Source organism: Malania oleifera, chromosome 2 (genome assembly GCF_029873635.1).
Source record: "Malania oleifera isolate guangnan ecotype guangnan chromosome 2, ASM2987363v1, whole genome shotgun sequence".
Lineage (NCBI taxonomy): Eukaryota > Viridiplantae > Streptophyta > Magnoliopsida > Santalales > Ximeniaceae > Malania > Malania oleifera.
In genome coordinates this window covers 108242262-108270001 of record NC_080418.1, presented here as the reverse complement: position 1 = coordinate 108270001, position 27740 = coordinate 108242262, and the positions used below count along the sequence as shown (strand labels likewise).

Here is a 27740-nt window from a genome sequence, read left to right as displayed (position 1 = left end):
GATTGTGGAATCCAAATACACCAAGATCCTGTCATTTTTTGTTAAAAGATCCTGAGATTCATATTTTATTAGAATATTCTTTGAATACTTTTCTCCATCTATTCTCAACCTGCTACTCCCCATAGTTATTAGTGAGCATCTGGTGCAAAGCATGGGGTTCAATATGTCAGTGTCAAAATGCAATAGGGAAAAGGATTCAAGGCTTTCTACATAATATCAGAAGTAAAAGTAATTGTCAGTGATAATAACATCAGAAATAACAAATTCAATGACCCATAAATGTTTGTGGCTTTGAGCAGGTTTTCCCTCAAAGTAATGAGCATCAAGCCTGTGAGAAATATTTTGATGCAGCCTGCCAGAAGTAGGCCTGGGTTTCTGTTGACCCCTAAGGCCATAATCCCCTTCATTTGTGGGCTCTGGCACTTTTTCACATGCCTAGACTCAGCTGCCTTAATGCAGAGTGTGCAGTACTTTTGATAAACAATCCACATTCCAGAGTTGTCTCATTATTGATTGTGTTATAAACACAATAATTAACCCTCACAGCCCATATATTGAGTTGTTCATACTCTCCCAGAGATAGTTAAGAACCATTGAAGCATTAATATCACAAGTACCGTATATCCCAGAACTTTAAGCCTTCATGTCCTGCCGTGGCTATTACATTTGCACTATCTGGATCACTGAAAATAATAGAATTCGGAGTTAGAGAGAGAGAGAGAGAGAGAGAGAGAGGAAAATTTGGTAATAAATGGAGAGTGAATAAATCAAGAGCATGAAAACACAATAGCATAGAGGAGGTCAACAAAAGCAGTGATTCAACCTGCATCATTTTTAATACTGCCTAAATGTGAAAATGGAAGATTTAATCAAAATGAATGGGCAAAAGTGGCATTTTAAATCATAAAAACCCCCTAAAATATACAATACAAAATTATTCATTCGTTGACATCCAAATCATTTCCCATTCCTAAAGATTCAATTCTGCATCCCAAACACATCCTAAGTTGACAGCCAAAATAGAACATTCATTCAAACACATCAAATATGATAGGTCTTCAGATCTATTATTCCAGAAAGTAGCTACATTATGTTAGGTGAGATTCTTGGACACAACACTCAAACTTGAGGATAGGTTCATTGAGCAACACTCAAATGTTATAATTATAACCAGCATCAGACACAGGTTTGCATGTTTGTATTTAAATCATAAAAAGGGGCAGGGGGTGGGGAGCTTCCACCTAAAACAAAACTAAAAAAAAAAAAAAAAATCTAGTTCAGAGTCCCCTCTTGGCTACTGCACACAGAGACCCCAGCTGCAAGCAGCAAACTGCCACAATCTCTCTCCCTCTACGTGCACCACTTGCATCAGCATGACCAGACATTAATAAGTGGTTCCAAGTTATTACAAGATATTTATAGTTCCTTGTGAAGGCAAGTGTTGGAAAGACATTGATCTTAAAACCATAGAAAGATTTCTTTTTCTTTTTTTTTAAGTACAAGCCTAAATTAATTGTTTTCCCAAATTTGGAACCTTGTGACTGGTGACTTCTCCTGTGAATGTAACTCTGTTGCGATAGATATTGTATATAAATATATTTTGTATATAAACTAGTATCTGGAGCCCAAGGAAAAGCAGAAGCTTTTTATATCTGTTTTCTATGGACCAGGTACTGGACACAGTTGAATTTCAGCAATTGATGGTGGCATTCCCTCTGCCCCAGGTATATGTATCACTTTCAGTCTATTTCTATTTTCATCTATAAAAGGTAGCTTCACTCGCTCAGGGAAAAAAAGAGGTAGTGCCACTTTCATATCATCATTAAAGTGTTGTCACACAAGTGGGACTTCCACCTGCAGATGCACAACTAGGAGTTAGTGAGGATATGACAGGATATTGTCGTCACCCCTAAAGAAAGCATTAGTTGGGATATTGATGTCATGGAATCTAACTAGTTGTGACTAATTAGGTCATGTGTGCCATTGTTGTCAATGATATAGCTTTAGTTGGAGTATTATACAGATACTTTATACAACAGTAATCTAAATGTGCTGTTTTAATCAAGATTTATATAACGAGAAAACTTATCGTCTAACTTTGCTCCAGTAACCAGGTTTTCTTATTCAGTTTTTCTCCATATCTGCCTCTATTTTTATTCTTATTCTTCTATTCTCATATTTCATCTACATAATTTCGTGATAATCGCTATGCAAACATCCATTTTAGACATGCAAGACACCATGACAAAGTTGCCCAATTATGTGAAAATAGATAAGAGAAAAAAAAAAGGAGTACTACACTAATCATTACAACAGAATTTCTCCAAGTGAAATTGCAGTGTGAGGTGCCCAAGAGCATCATTTTCAATAAGGAGAAAGAAACCAAGAACAAGAGATAAAACACAGAATGCCCACCCAACAAGAAAAAAAACAAAAAAACAAAAAAACATAATAAAGTTGTTAGATTGCCACTTTACCTAAAAGCTTAAGCTATTAGGTTGTAGGCCAACATTGTTTATCAAGCTTTACCACTCCCCCACATGTGTAGCCTGGCAGCACGTGGAGTGATACACACACAATAGATAACACCCATTACATGGAATACAATAATTTTTTTTAAACAGCACATAATTAAGGTGGGCAACAACACTAGTACCCAAGACCTCCTGGTAGTAACCAGCTCTGATACCATGTTAGAATACCACTTTACCCAAAAGCTTGAGTTATTAGGTTGTGGCCAACAATGTACATCAAGATTTAACAAAAGTGTCTTAACACTACCTACTTTTCAACTGGAGCCCAGGCCAAAGCTCTTATAGGAACTGTATCTGCACTGAAACAAAGCAAAGGCCTCGTATCTGCAGAAAAAGTAGGAAAGAAAAACAAGACATTAATCTCACACCATACGAAAGAGACAAGTACAGGAAGTATTTTACTTGTCCATTCTACATGCATGCCCACTATTTTTTAAAACAAAAAACATCTGATGATGATAACTACAAATAGAGGATAGACCTTTATGCATAATGGTAGAACTAGAAAGCCACAGATACACAACCCTCAACCTTTTGCATAAACCATATTTTGATCACAGAGGTCAAACGTAATATATTACCTTTAGATGAATCACCTGTACAAAACTTCCACAAAGCAACCTGAATTTATAGGCAAATTTGTTAGTTCTGATAATCTATGCAGATTCCAGATGACAAGGTTGTGGAAATTCCAACATTAAACAGTACAATGAAGCTAAGTGTACCAGGGATATTCAATCAAATGATATTACATACTAATAGAAAAGGTACCACATATTCTTTAACAGAGTAAATAACTTTACTGAGGGACAAATCTCCATTCCCCAAAGAATGCAGATGAATGGTAACAGTGCTTCATCTACAGGAGTAAGGTAAAATGTAAAAAAGCCAAATAAAATATATATGAGATGCAAATATTACCGTTCCGTCATGGCATCCAGCAAGTATTAAATCATAGGGGAATGAAACTGACCACTCCAATGTAAGAGGTATACTGCATATCAAAATAATGAACTCTAAATAAGCAAGTAATTAACAGTGTATGTGCATATCACATCATCACAATAAAAATGTAATGAAAATCCATGTGAAAAATCATGGATATTAAATAACATTTTCCTGATAGGGAAACCCCACAGAAGCTGTTGAATGACTTATCATGAAATCCATTTTTAATGTTATAAACTGAGGTAATCCCACCAAGACTGATGCACACACACACACACACACACTCCAAAATGGCTACTTTCAGAAGCATATGCTGATGCATCAAGGTCTGAAATAACTCGAACACTCAATGTGAAACTTACCAGTTACCACTTACAATAGCCGACCAACGTCACAACACACATTTCTTTCTTTTTTATAAGCTAAGATAATTACGTCAATACATACTGATACATACTCACTCCAAAATGCACAAAATTTTTGAGGTGTATGCCAATGCTTTATGGGCCTGATATAACTACAACTCACACACACTTGACGTGTGATATAACTCTCACACTCAACATGGGACTCACCACTTACCATAGCCTACCAATGTCACAGCACGCATTTCTTTCTTTTCTATAAGCTAAGATAATTACATCAATACATACTGATATATACTCACTCCAAAATGCACTAAATTTTGGAAGTGTATGCCAATGCTTTATGGGCCTGATACAACTACAACTCACACACACTTGATGACGCGCTTACCACTGACCAGAGCCCATCAATGTTGAGCATTTCTTTTCTCAATGTACCTACTATAAAATCATTACATTCTAATTATGATCACCTCTTTAAATCTGCTCTCTTCATTATGATGGGTTATTTTAATCAGTAAACGATATTTTATTAAGAGGGCCAGAAGCAGCAGCAAGTCCAAGCAAGAGAAACAGAAAGAAAAAAAGAAGAGTGCTGTACAAGAGAAACAGAAATTTTTTTAAAAAAAAAAAGTATCACTAATTTCACAGAGTGTTCAAAAAAAGTCAGGAACCATGACTGAATTCAAAGTATACAAGCATTAAACCAACTAGCTAGTGAATTGGGCCATCTATATGTTACAATCATAAGAGATCCTTCAAAGACTCTTCTAAAATGCACCCTTTCAAGGAAAGATTCTTCCATCCCATCACTGGTTTGAAATATGCTGAATTATTAAAGGCCCACTTAGTTGGGGAAAACAGTTTTTTATTTTTCTATGTTAGTTTTCCAAAAAAATACAAAGCAATTGGCTAATTTTCCAGTTTTACAACATTTGTATATAATAAATGAAAAAACAATAAAAGGTTTTGAAACTATTCTTTCCATTTTTATTTTTTAAATAATTACAATAAATGTCGCCTTGTTTTCCAATTTTCCTAATGAATATAGAAAGTTGGAAAACATATTTTTATTATTTTCCAGATTTCTGATTTCTTATCCAGCATTTGGAGCATGTAATTTGGATCTTGGAGTTGGATCTATATGGATTTAGACAACATATAGTTTAAAATTGAATTGAGTTTCTTTTAAATCCACATAAATCCAAATCCATGCCTCAAAATCCATGCTCCCAAATATTATCTTATATAATTTATGGTAAAAAATTTGAACAAAAAAAAGTTTTCTTTTTGTAATTATTTTGAAAAATAGAAATGAAAAATGAAAAATGTTTTGCACAACAAAACAAAATCTTTTTTGTTTATCTTTTTAATATGAATCTTGAAAAACTACAAAATAAGTTGAAATTTTTATAATTTTCAAATATTAAAAATAAACAACAACAACAACAAAACCAAGCCTTAGTCCCACTAAGTGGGGTCAGCTATATGAATCATTTTCCGCCAATTTATGCGATCATGGACCATTTCTTTTGATAGATTCAAGGATATTAAATCCTTACTCACTATCTCCTCCCAAGTTATTTTAGGTCCACCCCTACCCCTTCTACTGCCCCCCACAGTAACTAAGTCACTCTTCCCTTTCTCACAGGTGCACTATGTGGCTTACGTTGCAAGTGTCCATACAATATGAGTCGTCCCTCCCTTATCTTACTTCTATAGGAACTACACCTAACTTACCACGAATATGTTCATTCCTTAATTTATCTTTCAATGTTATACCACTCATCCATCTAAACAGTGTAAAAATAAAATAAGTAAAATGTTTTCCACAATTAAGAAGGGTCCAAAAAAAATTAGTATGAGAGCCATGCTGTACGAAACAGGGTACACAAAAACAATTAGGGCCCGTTTAGTTGTGGAAAACAGCTTTCATTTTCCATTTTAGTTTTCCAAAAAATAACAAAAAAAAGCTAGCCAATTTTTCAATTTTACAACATTTGTATGAAATAAATGAACAATAAACAGTTTTGACACTGTTTGCTTGCTGAAATACTTTTACTTTCCATTTCTACTTCAAATAATTACAAAATGCCACCTTGTTTTCCAATTTTCCAAATTTATAAAGAAAAGTTGGAAAATATCTTCTTTATTATTTTCAAGATCTCTAAGTCTTAATTTGTGTATATGGAGCATGAAATTGGATCTTCAATTTTAATTTGTGTGGATTATTTATCGAGTTTCTTCTAAATCCTACAGATCCAAATTCAAGCCCCGAAACTCCTTGATTCCAAACATTACCTTATATAATTTTTGGAAAATTGAAAAACAAGTTGTCTTTTTTGTAATTATCTTGAATTTAGAAATAAAAAATGAAAAATTGCATTGCACATTTAAACAAACTCTTTATTTTCTACATTTTCAGTACAACTCTTGAAAAACTAAACAAATAAACAAAACTTTTTATAATTCTTTGGAAAATTAAGAAGTGGAAAATGGAAATTTTTCTCCACCATGAAACGGACCTTTAAACTTATGTGTTTGATCTCCAATTGGAAACATGTCCATCAGCAACCCTTCGCAAGTCTCACTGTGAAGCTAACACTTTGGTCCCAACATATGAAGCTTTTAGAAAATGGACCAATAGAATAAACATGGTTTTGAGTCTTCCTGTTCTGCTTACTCATTCTTTTTTCGTTCTGTAACTTCATGTTTCTGTCTAGCAGGTTCCTCTTTTTCTCTTTTCTTCCTTCTTCTCTTCTTTTCTCTGTCTCTCCCTCAATTTTCTATCTGTTTCTGTTTTTCGCTGTCCTACATTAGATCACAGTAGATTCTAAAAAAGGGAAATTTTAAATTTCAAAGAACCCCTGGCCCTGAAGAAAGATTCTTGAAGGGAATGTGATTCCCCTTTCTTCAAAGAACACATCCTCAAGTGCTGCAGCTTCTACTACAAAACTTTCAGCAACGATTCCAGTTTATTGATCCCTCTTGATGTTTTACTGATGTTCTTGTATGAGTTTTAGTTTGGGTTTGGCCGTCGCTCAACATTGTAGCAAAGAAATTTGACATCTTGGACTCCTCCCGCCGCCCTCCGTTCTCTTCCTCTCTCTCCATTGTTCTGGTGTTCATCAAGGTGGTTTCTTTTACAAGTTTCTTTGTCATCTTGCTGAACTTTTCTCTCTCTCTTCTCTTCTTTTCTTCGCCATCCAACTTGTCTAATCTAAAATCTTGAGTTATATACACACTCTCACTTCCTAAATTTTATTTTCTTGAAAGTGAAGAAATCAAATCCTCAACTTTTATTTTTTATTTTTGTAATGAAACCACTAGCAATTGTAATAAATCGAATAAGATTGTGATGGATAATTTGATGAATTAATTGCAGAAGTAATGAATTACAGGGATGAATAGGATTCACTGCCTGCAATGCATACAAAGAAAATGGAAAGAGAGAAATACATGTTGGCTGGTTCGAGAGAGCCACTCTCCTAAAGCAACAGAACAGATTCCAATTTCTAGCTAACCCCCTATTCCTGCTGGCCACTACATTATACATAACAATCTGTAACTAATTGTACTGGAAAGCCCGCATGGGCTCTCCTTTCACTTGGGCCTCTAGTTGGCCCTCCTACACAAAGACAACAGTAAAAGAAACTAACTGGGTAGCAAAGACTCAAATGGGCTTCAGCCATAGTGCCTAGCCCACTTCCCACGGTCATGGTTCCCGACCCACTATGTCTCGACCCAGCCTCCATGCGATAATGAGCCTCAGCCCACGCGCCCGGTCTGTAAAGAGCCATCCATCAACGTCAGAGCTCCTCAGTTTGCGAAGAGGCGTCCGTCAGAGCCCTTGCGAAGAGGCGTCCGTCAGAGCCCCCCTGCGAGAACCACCCGTCAGCGTCGCCGTCCGTCAGAGCCGTCTATCAAAGCCATCCGTTAGCGTCAAAGCTCCTCGATTTGTGAAGGGTTGCCCGATCAACGAACGGACCCCTCGGTTTCCCCTCTTGCAACGTTCACTTCAGCTACTTGTAAATCCCTTAGGTCTCCAGTGTTCTCCCAACTCCCCCTCTAGTCTCTTCCTACCTTATTCTGTCTCAGCCCGTAGCAATACCTTCCCCTTCAGAGCACCTTGCCCACAAGGTGGGGAAACTGCTCCTGTACGCATAATACCACTCCCAAATCGCATCTTCCTTCTCCTATCCCTCCCACTGAACCAGTACTTCTGCGGCTAATATATTCCCCCTTTTCTTCATGCGCCTTTCTAAAATTTCTTTGGGTTCTAGTTTGAGGGTTTCTTGGGGATTAGTGGGTGGTAACCATGGGCTTACTTGAGTTGAAGCCCCCAGGTGGGGCTTGAGCTAGGATACATGAAAAATGAGATGAATTTGGGTCCCCACTGGAAGATCAAGCCTGTAAGCCACTTCTCCAATTTTCTGTAACATCCAAAAGGGTCCATAGAACCTCGGTGACAGCTTCAAATTCCTCCGGACAGCAACGGTCTTCTGTCGGTAAGGCTAGAGTCACAGGTATACCCAGTCACCCATTGCAAAATTTTGCTTTTTTCTCTTTAGATCAACATACTTTCTCATTCTGTTTTGTGCCTGCTACAAGTCTTAAGGAGACTTAGTGTTACCTCGCAATCTCTGAGGTAATCGTCGACCATCGCCACACTGGTGGTCCCCGGAAGGTAGCTCAATAGGTGTGGTGGTGGTACACCATAGACAATCTCGTAAGGGGTAATTTTAGCCGACGTATGGTAAGATGTGTTATACTAGTACTCTGCTAGTGGTAAGTTGGTGTGTCCCCCACAAAACACCTAAGATATCCTTCCAAACACTTGTTGACCACCTCGGTCTGACCGTCAGTCTGCGAGGGGTAGGCCGTACTGAACTTCAATTGGACTCCCTATAGAGTAAAGAGTTCCTACCAAAATTTACTTAGAAATGTGGTTCCCCGGTCCAAGAAAATAGTTCTAGGCATCCCATGTAGTTTGAAAATGTTATGCATGAAACTTAGGGCTACTTGGCTTGCTGTGAATGGATGACTTAGGGGTAGGAAATGAGCATATTTAGAGAATCGGTCAACCACAACCAAAATAACATCTTTCCCTCGTGAGAGGGGTAAGCCCTCTATGAAATTTATACTTAGATTTGTCCACACCTGTTCTGGAATAGGAAGTGGCTGTAACAAGCCTACAGGGTAAGTGTTTTCCCCTTTCATCTTCTGACATATAGGGCATTTCTTTATGAATTTCTTGACTTCTTTCTTCATGCCACGCCAATAAAAATCTCTTCTGGTTCTTTGTATTGTTTTTTCATATCCCTCATGCCCTGCTACTGCATTGCCATGAACTGTGTGTAATACTTGTTGCTTGATCTGTTCATTTCTGCCTATAAATAGCTTGCCTTTGTAAAATAATAACCCATCCCTCAAGGTGAAAACTTCTGCTTGTGAGCCCGATTGAATTTGCTACATGAGATTTTGTATGTCACTGTCATCTGCTTACGAGGCTTTTAAATCATCAATCCACCCAACAGTGGGGAATGAAATAACCATTATACTTGCATCGTTGTTTGCTGCATGATTGTTTGCTAGGCTAAGAGTGTCACTTTCTGAATCTTTTCTGGACAGAGCATCTACTACTTGATTCTCTTGTCCCTTTTTGTACTGTACTATAAAATCATATCCCAGTAGTTTTGTGATCCACTTCTGTTGCACTGGGGTGCCCATTCTTTGTCCCAACATGAATTTTAAACTCTGTTGATCTATTTTGATAATGAATGACTGCCCTAAGATATGGGGTCTCCATTTCTTAACTACTGTTACTAAAGCTACCTATTCCTTCTCATATGTTGACATGAGACGGTTTCTCCTTTTCAATGCTTGACTGAAGTATGCTATTGGTTGCCCTTGTTGCATGAGTATTGCCCCAATCCCCTTGTCTGATGCATTGCATTCAATTACAAATTTCTTTGTGAAGTCTGGTAGGGCTAGAACAGGTGGTGTGGCCACTGCCTCCTTTAGTTCCCCAAAAGCCTTCTCAACCTCCTCATTCTAGTGAAACCCATTCTTCTTAAGTAAATTGGTCAGGGGTGCTACTATGGCTCTATACCCCTTAATAAATCTTCTGTAATACCCAGTGAGACCTAGGAACCCTCTCAGAGCTTTGAGAGTCCTTGGTAGAGGCCAATTAATCATAGCTTGTAACATGGTGGGGTCTGCCCTCACCCCCTTACCCGAGATGCCAAATGCCCCAGATACTCCACCTCTCGACAGCCAAATTTGCATTTACTTCTCTTGGCAAACAGTTGTTGATCGAATAGAATTTGTAGGGCCATTCTTAGGTGCTGGAGGTGTTCTTCCATAGATTTGCTATACACCAAAATGTCATAAAAAAAAACCAGAATGAATTTTCTAAGATGGGGTTGAAATACCTCATTCATCAAGCCTTGGAACGTCGATGGTGCATTTTTCAGTCCAAAGGGCATCACAAGGAACTCATAGTGTCCTTCGTGTGTTCAGAAAGCTGTCGTAGGTATGTCCTTTGCCTTCACCCTAATTTGACGGTACCCAGACCTCAGGTCCAGTTTTGAAAAGACCTCAGCCCCATGTAGTTCATCCAACAACTCCTCAATAACAAGCATAGGAAATTTATCCTTTATGGTAACCTGGTTTAGGGCACAATAGTTTACACACATCGTCCATGTGCCATCAGCTGTCCTTACCAACAAAATGGGAGAGGATTAAGGACTATGACTTGGTCTTACAATTCCTAGCTCCAATAACTCCAGGACAATCCTTTCTATTTCCTCTCTCTGAATATAAGGGTATCAGTAAGGTCTTACACTTATAGGGGAGGTCCCCTCCTTAAGAGTTATTCCATGGTCACATGACCTAATGGGCGGTAATTCCTTAGGTTCTACAAATACTTGTTGAAATTCATCTAGCAAGGATGTTAGGGCTAGGTGAGTGTTGTCAGTTGCCATTTCTTCTATTTCTTCCAATGGTTGTAACAGAATACCCTTCCTCTCCAATTAAGAGATAATTTTCCCTCCATTTCCTCTTCCACTAACCCTTGGGAAGTGAGTCCTTGCAAACAAACAGCCTTGCCCTGGTGATGGAATTTCATAGTGAGTTTAACAAAGTCCCACATGATTTCACCAAGCATACTGAGCCACTGAATCCCGAGTACAATATCACAGCCCCCCAAAATCAGAGAGTAAATATTAGCTTCAAATCTAGTCCCTTGCACCGCAAACCTCACTGCTGGACACCTTCCTTCACACCATATTTCCTCTCCCTTAGCCACCTTCACCTTCTCTTCAATATTCGTGGCCAGCTTAAGTCTCTTAACCAACACTGGATAAATGAAATTATGAGTGCTTCTAGAAACAACCAGTATCACAAATGATTGCCCTTTGAAAGAACCAACCACTCTCATTGTTTTGGAGTGAGGAGATCTTGTTAGTGCATGTAGGGTGATTTCCACCCTATCCTCTCCTTCTCCCTGCTGTTGATCAAACCCTTCTCCCTTGGGACAATCATGCCACACTACCCCAGGTGGTTCCTCCTTTTCATTGAAACAGTTTAACTCGCTCCCTTCCAACAGGAAAAGCTTGGGAGCCCAACATTTATGCCCGGGGTGCCATTTGGCATCACAATTAAAACATAACCTGATGCAAACTTCAATCGACACACGTTAAGACCCAACAATCAATATAGGAATACTTGCCAAATGATGCGAACCTCAACCAACACGCGTTGAAACCCATCAATCAATATTGGAATACGTGCCCAAGAAAGCTAAAAGTAAGATTTTTGATAGAAAACTCCAACCCAACGTTTATAAATGAAAAGCGAACTGTAGGTATAAAGTAACAAACCTTGACCCAATGATTATAATTAAATCATGAATCGGAGGTATAAAGTAACAAACCTCAACACAGTAATTATAATTAAATCACGAACCAAAGGTATAAAATTTGAACGCCACAAGAAAGAAATCCTTGATAAGTTCACAAGTTCTCTAAAGAACCAATAGAAGAAACAAAACCTCACATTTTTATTCAATGTCCTTTTTTGTAGAATGTGGCTACAAGTCTATCTATAAACCCCTCCAATTAAATTTAAATTCAAATTCAAAAATCAAAATCAAATTCAAATTTAAATTCAAATTCAAATTTAAATTCAAATTCAAATTCAAATTTTAATTTTAATTTAATTCAAAGTCAAATTCAAATAACGTAACCCTAAACATCTATAACTAATAAACATAAAATAGGCCCACATGCCTATACTTATTGAAATAAAAAGTCTACACTAAACACTAGGCTATGTCATCCCCTGCTGTAATGGATTGCACCAATCCTTACATCGCTTCCTTTGATCTTCTTAGCTATTGACCTTGTGATTGGCCCATCTAGAACTTGCAATGGATCCTTTAGTGGTGCTTGTCAATTCTCATCATTCCCCCTCTCTTCAAAAGGATTCGTCCTCGAATCCATGTAGTATGAAACCAATACCAACGGCAAGAAAATATTATAGAAACAATGAATCAAAGGAAGATGACAAAAAAAAAAAAAAAAAAATTAACTTTGATAAGTATGGTGAATGTATCTGTTGCTTCAGTATCACCTTTTTTTTTTTTCTTTCTTTCTCTCGATTTTTTTTTCTTCTTTCCATTTCCCACTTTTCTTATTTTTTTATTTTTTTTTATAACAAAAGACAAAAGGATAGTAAACCTAATTTTAGAACCTAAGCTCTAATACCAAATGATGCAAACTTCAATCAACACGCGTTAAAACCCAACAATCAATATTGGAATACTTACCAAATGATGCGAACTTCAACCAACACGCGTTGAAACCCAACAATCAATATTGGAAAACGTGCCCAAGAAAGCTAAAATTAAGATTTTTGATAGAAAACCCCGACCCAACGTTTATAAATGAAACGCGAACCGTAGGTATAAAGTAACAAACCTTGACCTAATGATTATAATTAAATTATGAACCGGAGGTATAAAGTAACAAACCTCAACACAGTAATTATAATTAAATCACGAACCCAAGGTATAAAATTTGAACGCCACAAGAAAGAAATCCTTGATAAGTTCACAAGTTCTCTAAAGAACCAATAGAAGAAACAAAACCTCACATTTTTATTCAATGTCCTTTTTTGTAGAATGTGGCTACAAGTCTATTTATAAACCCCTCCAATTAAATTTAAATTCAAATTCAAATTTAAATTCAAATTCAAATTCAAATTCAAATTTAAATTCAAATTCAAATTCAAATTCAAATTTTAATTTTAATTTAATTCAAATTCAAATTCAAATAAATTAACCCTAAACACCTATAACTAATAAACATAAAATAGACCCACATGCCTATACTTATTGAAATAAAAAGTCTACACTAAACACTAGGCTCTGTTGTCCCCCATTGTAATGGATTGCACCAATCCTTACATCGCTTCCTTGATCTTCTTAGCTATTGACCTTGTGATTGGCCCATCTGGAACTTGCAATGGATCCTTTAGTGGTGCTTGTCAATTCTCATCATAACCCCTTGCTCTTCTTTTCTCTTATCTGTTCAGGAGAGTATTTGTGGATCTAGGGGTTGGTTTTGGCTGCTAGTTTGGTCACAGGATGATGATATGATGGGGTAAAGTGTTTAGGTAGAATATACTTCTTGGTTGCTAGAAGGTTTTCCTCTTGTATTCGAGCCTTGCCACAAGCCATAGGCAAAGTGATTGGATTCAAGAGTTTCACTACCCACCTTATCTCCTCCTTCAATCCCCCCATAAACAAACTGAGCCGATGATCCTCATCTAGGTTTCTGACTCTATTGGATAATTCCTCAAACTGTTCCTTGAACAAGGTTACCGTAGAAGTTTGTTTTAGGTTAGATACCTACTCCAATGGATCATCATAAGGATTGACCCCAAATCGGGTATGCAGGGCCCTTTCAAAAGCCTCCCAACTCATTAATAGACCAGACCTCTCCAAGTCTTGAAACCAGATTAAAGCCTTATCCTCCATGAGGAAGGATGCCAACAAAACTTGATGATGGGGTGGGGTTTCATGAAATATGAAGAAATGATTAACCCTATAAATCCAACCTTTCCAAACCATTAAATTTAGGAAAATCAACTCTCACAGTTTTAGTTTGAATACCTGCTCTATCTGTGATGTGTTACTCCCTATTGAAGCCCTCAAAGTGTTGATGCTTGAAGTCATGGCCAAATGTCCCTCCTAGACACTCCTGGTCGAGTTTCTGCTTACCGAGGAGTTTCATAGTCTCGGAGAGAGCTCCCAACTGCTGAGTAATAGTGGTAAGTAACTTTTGCTGATCTACTTGAGTGATTTGCATTTCCTGTTGAAATTTTTACTGATCTTCTTGTGATTTTTTCAAAGCAGCAATGGATTCCAGCATCTGGTTCATGCAAGTTCCCTCTCCCATGGTGGCAGGAACTTGTCTCTGATACCAATGGTAATAAACCCATTAGCAATTGTAATAAATCCAATAGGATTGTGATGGATAATTTGATGAATTAATTGCAGAAGTAATGAATTACAGGGATGAATAGGATTCACTGCCTGCAATGCATACAAAGAAAATGGAAGGAGAGAAATACAAGTTGGCTAGTTTAAGAGAGCCACTCTCCTAAAGCAACAGAACATATTCCAATTTCTAGCTAACCCCCATATTCTCGCTGGCCACTACATTTTACATAACAATCTGTAACTAATTGTACTGGGATGCCCACATGGGCTCTCCTTTCACTTGGGCCTCGAGTTGGCCCTTCTACACAAAGACAACAGTAAAAGAAACTAACTAGCTAGCAAAGACTCAAATGGGCTTCGGCCATAGCACCCAGCCCACTTCCACACGATCATGGTTCCTGACCCACTATGTCTCAGCCCAGCCTCCACGCAATAATGAGCCTCGGCCCACGGGACTTCAGCCCACACGCCTGATCTGCGAAGAGCTGTTTGTCAGAGCCATCCGTCAGCGTTAGAGCTCCTCAGTTTGCAAAGAGGCGTCCATAAAAGCCCCTCTATGAGAGCCATCCGTCAGCATCGCCATCCGTCAAAGCCGTCAGTCAGAGCCATCCGTCAGCGTCAAAGCTCCTTGGTCTGCGAAGGGTCGCCCAATCAGCGAACTGCCCCCTTGGTTTCCCCCCCTACAACGTTCACTTCAGCTACTTGTAAATCCCTCGGGTCTCAAGTGTTCTCCTAACTCCCCCTCTGGTCTCCTCCTACCTTATTCTGTCTCAACCCGTAGCAATTTTTTTGCACTTAGTATTTTCTTTCTCTAGAAACGCCAAATTTAGAGTTCTTCCAAAGGATTGAATCAATAGAATTATGACTAAAAATACGCAAGTTTGCACATTTTAGCTCAAGATTGTGTCGGGAAAAAAAAAAACAGCCAACTCTGATCAAGGCTATATAGGAGGGGGCGTGAGTCCAATGAGAGGTTATGTCGGCACCATATACTACTCAACTCCATTGTCAATCTTAAATTTGAATCTTGAATTTAGATCAAAGAATTCTTGCAATCCCTTGTTGCTTCAATATTCTTCGATTAATTTTCATTAGTAGCATCAAATTTCCAGTGTTAAAGGGTAGCAATATTATGAATCGGTTGTCATTTACCTTTTACTTTCAGCCACCGACCTCCTCCTCTCTCATTACTTCTTTTTTTATTACTAATATTATTATTATTATTATTCCAATAATAGGTTAGTAATGGTGATTTTGTGTTTATGATTTGTAGGCTCAATATATGCATTTTTGTGTTTTTGTGTTTTCCATTTGCAAATCTTGGAGTATAGAAAATTTTCAAAAAGTACTATTGCACTTTTGTTCTTAGCCTAGCTTGGACCTGCACCCAAAATTGTGTGCTTAAGATTTTTTAAATGCATTGTACTGTTAGTGTGGTTTCTACTAGTTGTATTGTGAGATTTAAAAATGAAATAAGTTTGCAAATAAAATAAATAAATAAATAGTCAACCGTGTACTTCGCCTATGTAACACAAATTATCTTCATACATACAACCAGTACCAAGCCTAGATAGAGGAGCAGGGTTGTGTTAGGTAGCTGACAGTCAATGTGAAACTTTGTTAGATCTTATTGTCATGATTTCTCACCAAATTCACCTAGGTCAAGAGAATAAACCGGGTCAATACAGAAGGGAGAGAGCCAATAAGTTAGCACAAGAAACTAAGATTAGATTAGCAACTTAAAATATAGGGACTCTTACGGGAAAAAGTATGGAAATAGTGGAAGTAATGTTTAGAAGGAAAATTAACTTAATCTTCCTTCAAGAGACGAAATGGATAGGAGAGAAAGCTATAGAAGTTGAAAAATCAGGATTTAAATTTGTTACACTAGTAAAGAGAAACATAAAAACAAGGTGGGAATTATTATAGACAAATACCTAAAAGATAATGTAGTATATGTTAAAAGAATAGGAGATAGGATCACTAAAATTAGGATAGCTTTAGGCCTAGAGATAGTGAATGTCATTAGTACAAATGGTCCCCAAATAGACTTAGCAAAAAAATCTTGAAAGAAAATTTTGCAAATACATGGACAATATTTTACAAAGGATACCAACATCTGAAAAGAAATTCATAGGAGTTGATTTGAGTGGACACATTGGAAAGGATAAAATAGACAATAAGAGGATACTTAAAGGCCATGGATATGGAGATAAAGATGAGACCAGTGATACAAGCTTAAATTTTGCCATGTCTTATGATTTGGTTATATTGAATACTTGCTTTATAGAAAGAGAAGAACACTTAATAACTTTCAAGAGTTGGTATAATAAAAGCCAAATAGATTTCTTCTTAACTAGGAACGGGTATCATCTATCTTGTAAGGATTGTAAAGTTATCCCAAGCGAAAGATTGGCTACATAACAAAGAGTCCTAGTATTAGATATACGTATTAAAAAATGGAAGAGAAGGAGTAACATAAATCAACAAAGAGGACTAGATAATGAAACTTGAAGGTAGATAATATAGTAAAAATTCAAATATAAAATGATCAAAGAGTGTGACTAGACAAATACTATCTAGAATAAAATGGCTAATTCTATCATAAGGATAGCAAAAGAGGTCTTAGGTGAGTCCAAAGAAAGATATTCGGGTAGTAAAGAAAGTTCATGCTGGGATCAAAAAGTCCAAAAAGTCATCAAGACATTAAATAAATAAATAACTTCGTATAAATATGAAAAAATTGTAAAAATATAGAAAATCTAGAAAAACATAGAGGCGAGAAAAAATGCAAAAAATAAAACTTAAAAAAAAATAATAATTATTAGTGAAGCTAAACATAGAGCTAATGATACTTTATATACTAGACTAGACATAAAAGAAAGAGAAAAAGAAATTTATAAACTTACTAGAGCTAGAAAAAGAAAATGTAAAGATTTAGGTGATGTAAAATGTATGAAGGACAAGAATGACAATATTTTAATTAGAGAAGACAACATAAAATAGAGGTGGTAAAGATATTCTGATAGGTTGTTCAATGAAAACCAAAATGAAAGATAGAATTGGGAAGTGACAGATGAGGAGAAGACTAAAAATAGGAGATTTATTCACAAAATTAGAGTCCTTAAAGTTAAGATGGCAATAAAAAAATGAAAGTGAAAAATTTATAAGGCCAAATAAAAAGAAGACAAGATAAAGGAGGGGTGGCTTAGATGGTTTAGGCATTTGAAACGCAGGCCTAGTAGAGCAACTATGAGGAGGAGTGAGTCAGTTATTGTTTCTAGCATGAAAAGAGGTAGGGGGTAGGCCTAAAATAACTTGAAATGAGGTGGTGAGGAAGGATTTAATAGCCCTTAATCTAGTAGAGGAAAATTCTCTCGATCAAGTGAATTGGCAGAAAAGAATTCATGTAGCCGATCCCACCTAGTTCGAATTAAGGTTTGTTGTTGTTATTGTTGTTGTTGTAACAATAGAATAAATTAGGTTACCACCCCACCCCCTAAAAAAAGTAGGCAGAGAATCAGATAATATCAAATAATAAATGGCAGCAACAAGGTTAGAACCCAAGACCTCTAAGAAACAAGCTTTGATACCATGTCCAGTAACCATTTGGCCCCAAAAGACTACAAGGAAAAGGACCAAGAATAATTATCAAGCTAAGAAACATTATCATATGCCATAATGATTCTACCTCATTCCAGGCAATTTGTTATGCTAAATTTTCGCCCTCAAACATTTTGAACATCTTCTGAATTGGACTAGAATTATCCCATTTTATTTACCTTAAGTTCACAAGTGGAAACAAATCCTTTCACTTAGAAATCTAACTAGCAACACAAACCAAAGAAGAGATCTGATTAGTATAGTGCTCAAGGACACTCCAGTAAGTCCATCTTGCAATAACTTGGAGAACTCTCTAATTTCTGTTTTAACAAGATATCAAAGCATCTATATCAAATAAAAACTATTTCTTAAAACTACCTCTGTTTATCACCGTTCTTCAACTTTGAGCATCTGAATACTGGCTCCAGTTTTACAAAGCGAGGATCGGTGCCCTCTGCATGAGAAGAATAAAGGAGTTTCATGGTGCAAGGAGAAGGAACCTCCCAGCTGCATTGACAAGAGAAATCATGAGCTAGGACCTTCATAGATCACTGCTTGTGCAGAGAAAAAAATAAAAATAAATAACTAATAATAAGAAGGAAATATGAAAGCTAGCAACAAAAAATGAATGATATCAATGGAAAGGCTAAACAAGAAAGGACAACCTACATAGGATATATTAATAAGAAAGGGGAATAGCCCAATAGAATGTAAATTTCAGACACTCTTTAATCCTTTCTGGTTAAAATTTGCACCCCATCGAAAACTGGGAGTAATTAATATGAGCAAATACATTTTAGTTTTGCCCTTAATAGAACAAACAAAAAAAAATCATATAAAACATTACTAGAATTCAATACAAGTTGTTCCAACCCAAAATTCTAATAACTTGGCAAATAATTCAAAATAAAGATTTGGCAACTCAAATAACAGCATATCAGTATCTGCATTAGAATAATCAAGATCAATATCCGCAACATGTTTCAATTAAAAATGATACATTACAGAAAACTAATCCAGAAAGCCAAATGTTCATCAATACAACCTGAAGAAGTTGTGCATGAAGTATTGTATGCTGGCCCATGTTGCAACGAAATCCCAGAACAGGAGGCCCACCTGTGTGACTTATGTTGCATGGGCTGAATTTTGGTTCTCCCAGGATTTGAGAAATTGGACCTGAGTGAACAGGCCCAAAAACACAAATGTTTTTTGAGGAGATCTGGCCCAACTTCCAGCCCAGTGGAGCTTGAATAAAAGCCAGTGGCCTCTTGAAACTCATATTGGGTTTACTGGCCAGGCTCAAAATTCTAATCGTCACAAAAGGGCAATGAGCCCACTATAAAGCCCAGCACAGTTAACTCTCATACAGAGATAGGTTTTCCCTTTTTCAGAATGGATTTAACACACTATTGCAGGAAAGGGTTTGCAAGCCATCCACTGTGCAACACAAGGGTATCAGCAGGGTGAATCAAGCAAGGAAACCTCCAACCAGGGATAATAGCACCTCGGTTAGTCCCTAGAAATTTACTGGTGAACCTATGCTTTTGGCTCGAGAGGGTTGCTGCCAGAATGAGGGCTTGATTAAGAAGTTGCCCTGAGCGTTATCTAAAGGAGGGGCTTTCACTAAGGTTCACAAAGAAATTTCAAGGGGGATAATTCTGCTAGGGAAGGAATTTCAAGAAGGTTTATGTTTGCCAGGTGGAGAAGTTAATTCTGATAAGAAATCTGGGAAAAATGTAATAAACAATGTTGAAAGCACTTCATGGACTTTCAAAAAGGGAGATACAAATGAGAGGAGAATTAAGGTGAGGAAAAGGAGAAATGGGGTAATGTGTCTGAGAATGATAGTGACAATATTAGTGGCTTTGCGGATGAGGGTGGTTTTCTTTTGGATGAGATTTGAGATCAGTGTGGATATGCTTCTTAATCATCTGATTTACTTGGGGATTTGTCATAGGTGACTCCTTCTCCGATGGAAAGTTTAGAGGGCACTTTTAGATGAAGATGGTTCGGGTAAGGAGCAACAATGCAAGGGATTCTGTCCACACCAGTTGTTCAGGTTGTGTCCAGGTTGATCAGAAAGGCGTAGAAGCTCAACAATTAATGGATGAGATGGGTCTATGGTTTCCAGTCCTGGAGGTAACAAGGTTCATTCGGATGGAGATGAGAAGAAATTGAAGAATGGGCAGCGTCAACTAGCAAATTAGAAGTGCTCAGTGAATCGTGAGAGCAAGGGCTTAAAGAGGAGGTTTCTTATGTGACTTGCTAATTAGGTCTTTTATTTTTTTTTTGTTTTATATTGCTTTAATTTTTATTTTTATTTATTTTCTTTTTTAAAGGGGATTGATTGTCCTCTTTGTCGTTGTAATCACATTTTTCTCTCTTAATATATCTTATTCCTATCAAAAAAAAAGAGTCCAATTCTACCAGTCCAGAAGTTATATCCATGAAAATGATGGTCCACCGACTTCCACCTTACACACAGAAAAGACATAAACTAAGATCTTTAACAGATTTAGTCAAACAATTGTACTTTGTGTGAATTCATGATACTATAAATGGCTATTACAACTATATCATTCAGAACATGCTGCCAGTCCAAGAACAAATTTTAGAAAATGAGGGAGTCCTAGCAATCAGCAGCTGTATCACATTCTGAGTCTCTGAAACAGGTATACGTTACGGCATCAAAATTTATTCCTCACTTTGCATTCTCAATATTCCACACTTCTCTTGCAGGTCATAATACAAGAATATAATATTCAGGGAGACCTATAAATTGAAAGGATGGGCTGACAAACTCCTGAGCCAATTTGTGCTTCATTGAGAAATGAAGTCTGCTGAGGATGACCAATATAGTCTACACGATGATTTATTATATCATCACCTCAACCAAGGTTATTGAAAGTTAAGAGATACAATCCCAACTATACCTAAAGCACAGCAAATGAAAAATTTGTAGAACCATTTGAGTAAAGAACTCCACAAATAAAACAAGAAAGATTTTGAAAATTCAAGGAGCCTTACACTTCCAGAGATCCATTCCCCAGCAAGACAGCAAGATAGCCCATCCGAGGCTTGCATTCTGAATCATTTAAATTGCAAGGCCGCCATTTCACATCCCATGCAACTTTTCCATTGTGCGCTAGGCACAGCATGATTCTTGGTAAAGCAAGATCCTTAGGAATAGAACATTCAGCCGAGCAAATTTCTAAGGAAAAATTATTTTCAGCATTCCTACTTGATATCATAGGATCCTGTCCAAAGCTGTAACTTGATTCAAGATTTGAAACAGAAGCTTCTTGGTCCCCATTTTGCATCAGTAATGGTAGACAATTACCATCATTAAAACACTGCATCTTCGTCTTATTTTTAGATTCAGATGCTACTTGGCCGGGATCTTTTCGTTTTCTACCAGATTGCTTCTGGGCAGCATGTTCCAGGGCATTAAAGGAAACTTGATCTACAACATCCAAGTCAGATGAATTTTTAGAGAGTTCAACAGAAAGAGCTTGAACAAATTGTTGTTCGTAGATTTGATCATTTTCATTCACTGGCTTCTTTCTAGGTCTCCCTCTTGGCCTCTTCAGTTCATTTGGATTCTTTCTAGGTCTCCCTCTTGGCCTCTTTGGTTCTGTTAATTTCTCCTTGATGTCAGGAATCCTTTTAGGTCTCCCTCTCCGCTTGTTTGTTGGAAGCTGCACCTCTTCCATCTCTGCAGTGACATTTAAAAGACACCATATCTGAATCAAACCTCTACCGGAGAGTGGGACACCTAACTTGTGATAAGAGGAATCGGGAGGATGAGCCGCAACAGCAATAAACTGAAAGATATGGTGCCAAGAAAAGATAGGACAATTAGGCTTCATTTGATACCTTTTATTGATAAACACTGAATTTGAATAGGCAGTGTAAATTATCTTATAAGTACAAAAGGGAAATAGTATCAGTCAAGAGTATTGTGTAAATTGGAATACTTTCCAACCTAAATACAATGATAAGTCTCTCCATCTATTTATAATGTACGTCACGTACAAAACAATGACTAACTCATGCTTATTAACACAGCAGTAACACAGACACAATACTAAATAACTGAAGTAACTGTAACACTCCTCCTCAAGTTGGAGCATACATATCATATGCTCCTAGCTTGTTACAAATGGATTTAACACAAAAATTCCCTAGGGCTTTGGTGAATAAATAAGCGAGTTGGAATTCAAACTTCACATGAGTTGTAACGAGCTTCTGCAGAACTTTCTGCCAAACAAAGTGACAATCAACTTCATTGTGTTCATCTGCTTATGGAAGACTAGGGCATTGAAGGCAATATGAATAGCAGCTTCATTACTACACATGATAGTTTTTAAACCTGACGAGACTGAACAATGGCTTGCCAGTCTGGGCACATGAAGATTATTAAATTTGAATTGAACCAAAATCAACTTTCAACTCAGCCAAAAGACTGACCAAACCTAGTGGAACGGCGAGTTGACCCAGCTGTAAAATTGCGAAGAAATGTAAGAACAGGTTAGAGGCAGGAATCAATCTTCAGTCTCAGTTCAGGGAAGGAGTATATTACTGGGGGATCAACCTTTAATTGATGTTATAATAAGGAATATATTAATATTTAAATACTTCTTGATATTTTACATGTCTTATTATTATTATTACTGCTATTATTATTTACAAAAACAGGAAACTATTAAATTCATATATTTTAAAATTGCTTTTATACATAGACATGTATGCAAATATCAAATTATGTCTTACTTTGTGATAATGCCACCGGTTTGATCACCAGGTTAACCTGCAACTTCAATTGGTCAAACCAACCTAGTGAGCTCATTGGGTTGGTCACCAGTTCGGGTTTTGAAACCATGTGATGTAGTAATCAGTTGTTGATCTTATGGCAAAAGGTGACCCAGCCCAATTTGCAGGTGTATATTCTTGAACATAACTATGACCCCAATTATGATATAAGAGACCTCTCCCAAGTGCACTTTCAATGTATCTCAAAATATCAATGATTGCACCCCAGTCAAGAAACTACCCAACACTTTTTGCGAAAGGTACACTTGGTCAAGTGACTATGAGATAATTCAACTTTCCAACAAGTCTCCAGTATCTTCCAAGGTTAGCCAACAAATCACCCACACCAGCACTAATTATTTTCTCTTAGGATCCATAAGCATATGAACAAGTTTGGATCCCAACAACTTGATCAAATCTAAATGGCCTAGAACATAATTCCTATATGACAAAATGGTCCTATACGAAATCTGAGACTTCCACGCCCCAAGAAGTATTTCAACGGCCCTATATTTTTTGTCTACAATTTAGTCTTCTATAAAATGCTTCAAGTTCTGGATCTCTTGGTCATCCTCACCAATAATCACAATATCATCCACATACAGTATACACAATGAGAAAAATCCTCCCAAAAGCATGATAAAATAAAAAACTCTACTGCAAACTGTTAAAGACCAAACTCAAGTACTTTGGCATTGAATCGACCAAAAAAAAAAAAAGGTATTTCTTGAGCCAATACATTAATCTTGACTTCCTTTGAGCAACAAACTCAGGTGGTTGCTCCATGTAGACCTCCTCCTAAAGATCACCTTGTTGGAAGGCATTCTTCGCTCTAACTGTCTAACAAACGCAAAGGCCAAATACAGGCAGTTCCTAAGGAAATTAATAAATGAAATAAGGCACATTTGGTGACCAAGAGAATGTGAAAAAATAATCCAAATGTGAAAAAATAATCCAAAAATACACTTGAATATATTTTTTAGCAACAAGGCTGGCCTTAAAATAAGTAACGGAACCATCAAGATTGACCTTCACAATATACACTGAACGACAAGCTAACAACCAGCCACAAACTCATCAACACAAAGAGTTACCAAATCCTAAGTGTCATTATCAAGTAATGCACACATCTCTTTTACCATTGCAGTACTCCCAAAATGGATTGAGTGCTAACAAAAGAGTAACATGAGGATAACAAAAAACCATAGCAAACAATATTAGAGATTGGATACCAAGTATAGGTGCATTTACCTTTCCAAAGAGCAATAAGAAGATCAACATCATAGGAACTAGGATCATCAGGCAAGGAAACAAGAGGAATAGAAATAAAAGTTGGGTGGGAGCACTCCTCCCTTGAGTCATCATCATGTGTGCACCTGCAAATTAGGGTGATCCAAGTGCTGAGAAGGACCTCAAATTGGATGAAGATTGAAGATGCAAGAGAATTGGCAGAGACAATAGGTGACAAACTACAAGGCTGGATAGAGAAAAGGACTCGTCAACATTAGTAGGGCTCAAAGTATTATACTAGTATGGTTTACACTCAATGAAGGTAACAAAAATCAATATAAAGTATGGGTATAACATCAATATCCTCATTGAGTACAAGAATAGCAACCCCCTCCCCCCCCCCCGCCCCAAAACCCAAAATAAATAAATAAATAAAATTTGATAGCAACTTATCCATTCCTGGAGTTAATTAAATGGGAAAAGGGCACAAGATCAAATATACAAGGATGAAGTACGAACATAGGAGCCTTTGGAAAAATAACTAAATATGGCATTTTACAACCAAGGACAAAGGACAATGTTTTATTCATGAGAGCGCAAGTAGCAAGCATGGCATCACTCGAAAAACTTTGGGGGCATTCCTTTAATACAACAAGGTACAAGTGACTTCAAGAATATGCCTATTTTTCCTCTCTACAACTCCATATTTTATGGATCATACTAGAGTTAGGCTTAGTTTGGCCCCCTTGTGGCTTTTTAGAAGGACCTCTTAAAAAGGATTTGATGCAAAGGAGCTTATTGATATTTATTTAAAAATTGTTTGACCCCCTATGAAAAAGGAGTCGTTAGAAAGAAAAAGCTAACTTTGATTGTTTGGAAAAAAGTTTTAAGGTGTCTAAAAGTATTTAAAATAACTAAAATGGATATATATTTTTACGAAATATAATTAATGCATTGATAGTTTTTAATATTTGAAAAAAAAAAATCTAAGGACAACAATGGAATAGAATAATTTGTTGGAGAAAAAGCTAGCTTTAGCATTTAAAAGCTTCAAATTCACAAATTTTAAAAGCTCCCCAAAAAAGCCAAAAGCTGACTTTTAAAAGCTGAAAAAGCTATTTACCAAACATGTTAGACCCAAATTTTGCTTTTAAAAGAGGAGAAGCTAAGGCAAAAAAGAGAGGGCAAACTCACCCTTAGTCATGTAGGGCACTTAACTAACCCCTACCATTATTACTACAAGTACCCTAACTAGTGCATCAAACTAAGTCCTTATTTGGGAGCAGAAAGGAAAAAAAAAAAAAAGATAGTAAAAACCTTCGAACTATCTTTGTTAAATAAAGCTAAGTTGTTGACTTTTTGAGTCCAATCCCTGTTTTGATGCTGACAAAGTACAAGTATCTCATGTGTGCATTTAGTGTTTTTGAACAGGTTCATGATTCAGCACACACATGATGTAAAGGACATGGAAACCTGAAGGAACATAAAGATCATATTTTCCGACGTATTCCATGAAATCTGAAGAGCAAAAGACGAAGATGTTCATTTTAATTTGTATATGCATTTAATTTTTATCTTTGGTCTGTAAAAATGCATGCATCTGCATGATATGTTTTAAATGCTCAGATGACCATAGAATGACCATAGGGACCGAATGACCTTAGGGCACCCTTCAGTCGACCAATGCCGATTTTTTTAGGGTTATTTCTCAAAGGCCTTAGACTGACCTTAGGACCTTGAATATTGCATAAAAATGTCCCCCATAGTCTTGAAAACAAACATCATATAATTAGGGACAATTTAATAAAAGGAAAAAGACAGAAATGCCCAAGGATGGCATGTTCGGTCGACCGAACCCTTATTGGGTCAATATGTTGATCACTCGGTCGACCGACCAGAAGTATATAGGCAAGCCCTGGTCGACCGAACCTGCCTGGGTCAACATATTGACCACTCGGTCGACCAACCAGAATTATATGGGCAACGCCCTGGTCAACCGAACCCCCACGTGGGAAATGCCAACACTCCGGTCGACCAAACCTCGTAGTTCAAATTGACTTGGTCGACCGAACTGCACGGATTTGGAAAACCGCCCCTAAACCATGCAAGTCTGGTTGACCGAACCTATAATTCAAAAATTCCCTGGTCGACCGAACTTAGCTCCGAACCTCAAGTTCGGTCGACCGAGCCTCTCGGGTTGTTGAATTTTTTACCTCGGTAAACGACATTATTTTTTAATTAAACATCATTAATCTTTTTCTAAAATGACCTCTGTGTCCCCAGCGGTCATAATTTTCACACACTCTATAAATACCCCATCATTACTCCAGATTAGTAACTTTGATTAACTTTAAAACCTCTCAAATCAAAGTTCCCCCACTCATATTTTCGTCGTAAAATCTTTTTGGGGTTACAGTTTATACTCTCGAATCTCTTCCAATTATTATTTTGAAAATCATTTTGAAGAGAACATTTTACTTTGGGCATTTATTTTACACTCATTTACATTTACTCTCATTTCCAACTTCATTTATTAAAATTGTTTTTTTTAGAGTAGCTTTAATATTTTCTTCCGGTTATTTTTCTAGATAAACATTTTTCTTGGGAGAAATTATTTATTGCACAAATCCTTTTGAACTTAAACTTCAGATTCTCCAAATACTTTTATTTGCAAATATTTTGTTGGAGAACATAATAATCATTTTATATATTCATATGTTTTATTTGCGAATTAATTATTTAGATAAGCACCCTTTACTCTACTGAGCTCAAATCATATCATAAGAGAGTGCATACATTTTTATGAGCTTAATGTATACATCCATACTTGTATTTAGAAATTTTTTTATTTGTACAAAAATGTTTTTATTGTACTGGTTGGGTTCAGCCCGTTAATTGAACTGGGAGTCTCAGCCCAGTAAGTGAGACTAGTTCGGCTCAGCTTAGTAATTGAGCTGGGGTTTTCCTCGCCCCATAAGGAGAGGATGTAAAAGACTTCTGCTCCACTCATTTAAGTGAGCAGGGTTAGTGGAATCTTTGGGGGGTATGCCCAAGGCAGGGACGTAGGCAGTATTGGTCAAACCTCATTAACAAATTTGTGTGTCATTCTCTCTCTATCTTATTTAAATTTACGCACTTAAATTTCAGCATGTGTATGAATGTTTGTTTAATGTCATAATTATTTGCATATACACTTTTGATTTAAATAAGATTTACTACGCACGTGTATGTTTACTTTCACTGTTAAAATTATTTTACATACACGTGTGTACATTGAATGGGACATGATACATGGTGAATCGGCATAAATGTTTAATTTAGTTGAAAAGTTTTTAAAACTCAATTCACCCCCCCTCTTGGGATCACACCAATTCCAACATAAGTCATCCTAGGATAGTCATCAAGAGCAAATATTAGAACCCAACTTTGATGTGACATGACTAGGGCCCCAAACATCATAAGGAACTAACATGAAATGGTCAACTGCCTGTTTATATTGACTTGGAAAGCAAACGGAACATGATGGTTCTTTCCCAATTAACAAGGCTCACACTCAAAATTATACACAAAACTCAAACTAGGAACTATTGTATTAAAGTGCCCAGCAAAGGATGACCAAGGCAAGAATTTGAAGTGGTGTAGCAGTAGTGCCAGCAATAGGAGGAGAAAACGACTCGGTAGTAAAGTCCACCAGCCTCGCTTCATGTGTTAACCATCTTCTTTGTCTTCAGATCCTCAATA

At 36.9% G+C, this 27740-nt stretch overlaps 1 protein-coding gene across 3 annotated transcripts in view; it reads right to left on the bottom strand.

Moving 5' to 3' along the window:
* LOC131149023 (uncharacterized) overlaps positions 1 to 27740 on the bottom strand; it is a 106512-nt gene that overhangs the window by 46819 nt on the left and 31953 nt on the right. For all 3 annotated transcript variants that reach the window (XM_058099059.1, XM_058099060.1, XM_058099061.1), the window contains 6 exons: positions 20985 to 21781; positions 18336 to 18464; positions 3456 to 3528; positions 3116 to 3155; positions 2786 to 2858; positions 618 to 683 (listed from right to left, as the gene is read on the bottom strand). In XM_058099059.1, coding sequence (XP_057955042.1) covers positions 618 to 683; positions 2786 to 2858; positions 3116 to 3155; positions 3456 to 3528; positions 18336 to 18464; positions 20985 to 21781 — 1178 coding nt within the window. The remainder of the gene's footprint in view (positions 1 to 617; positions 684 to 2785; positions 2859 to 3115; positions 3156 to 3455; positions 3529 to 18335; positions 18465 to 20984; positions 21782 to 27740) is intronic.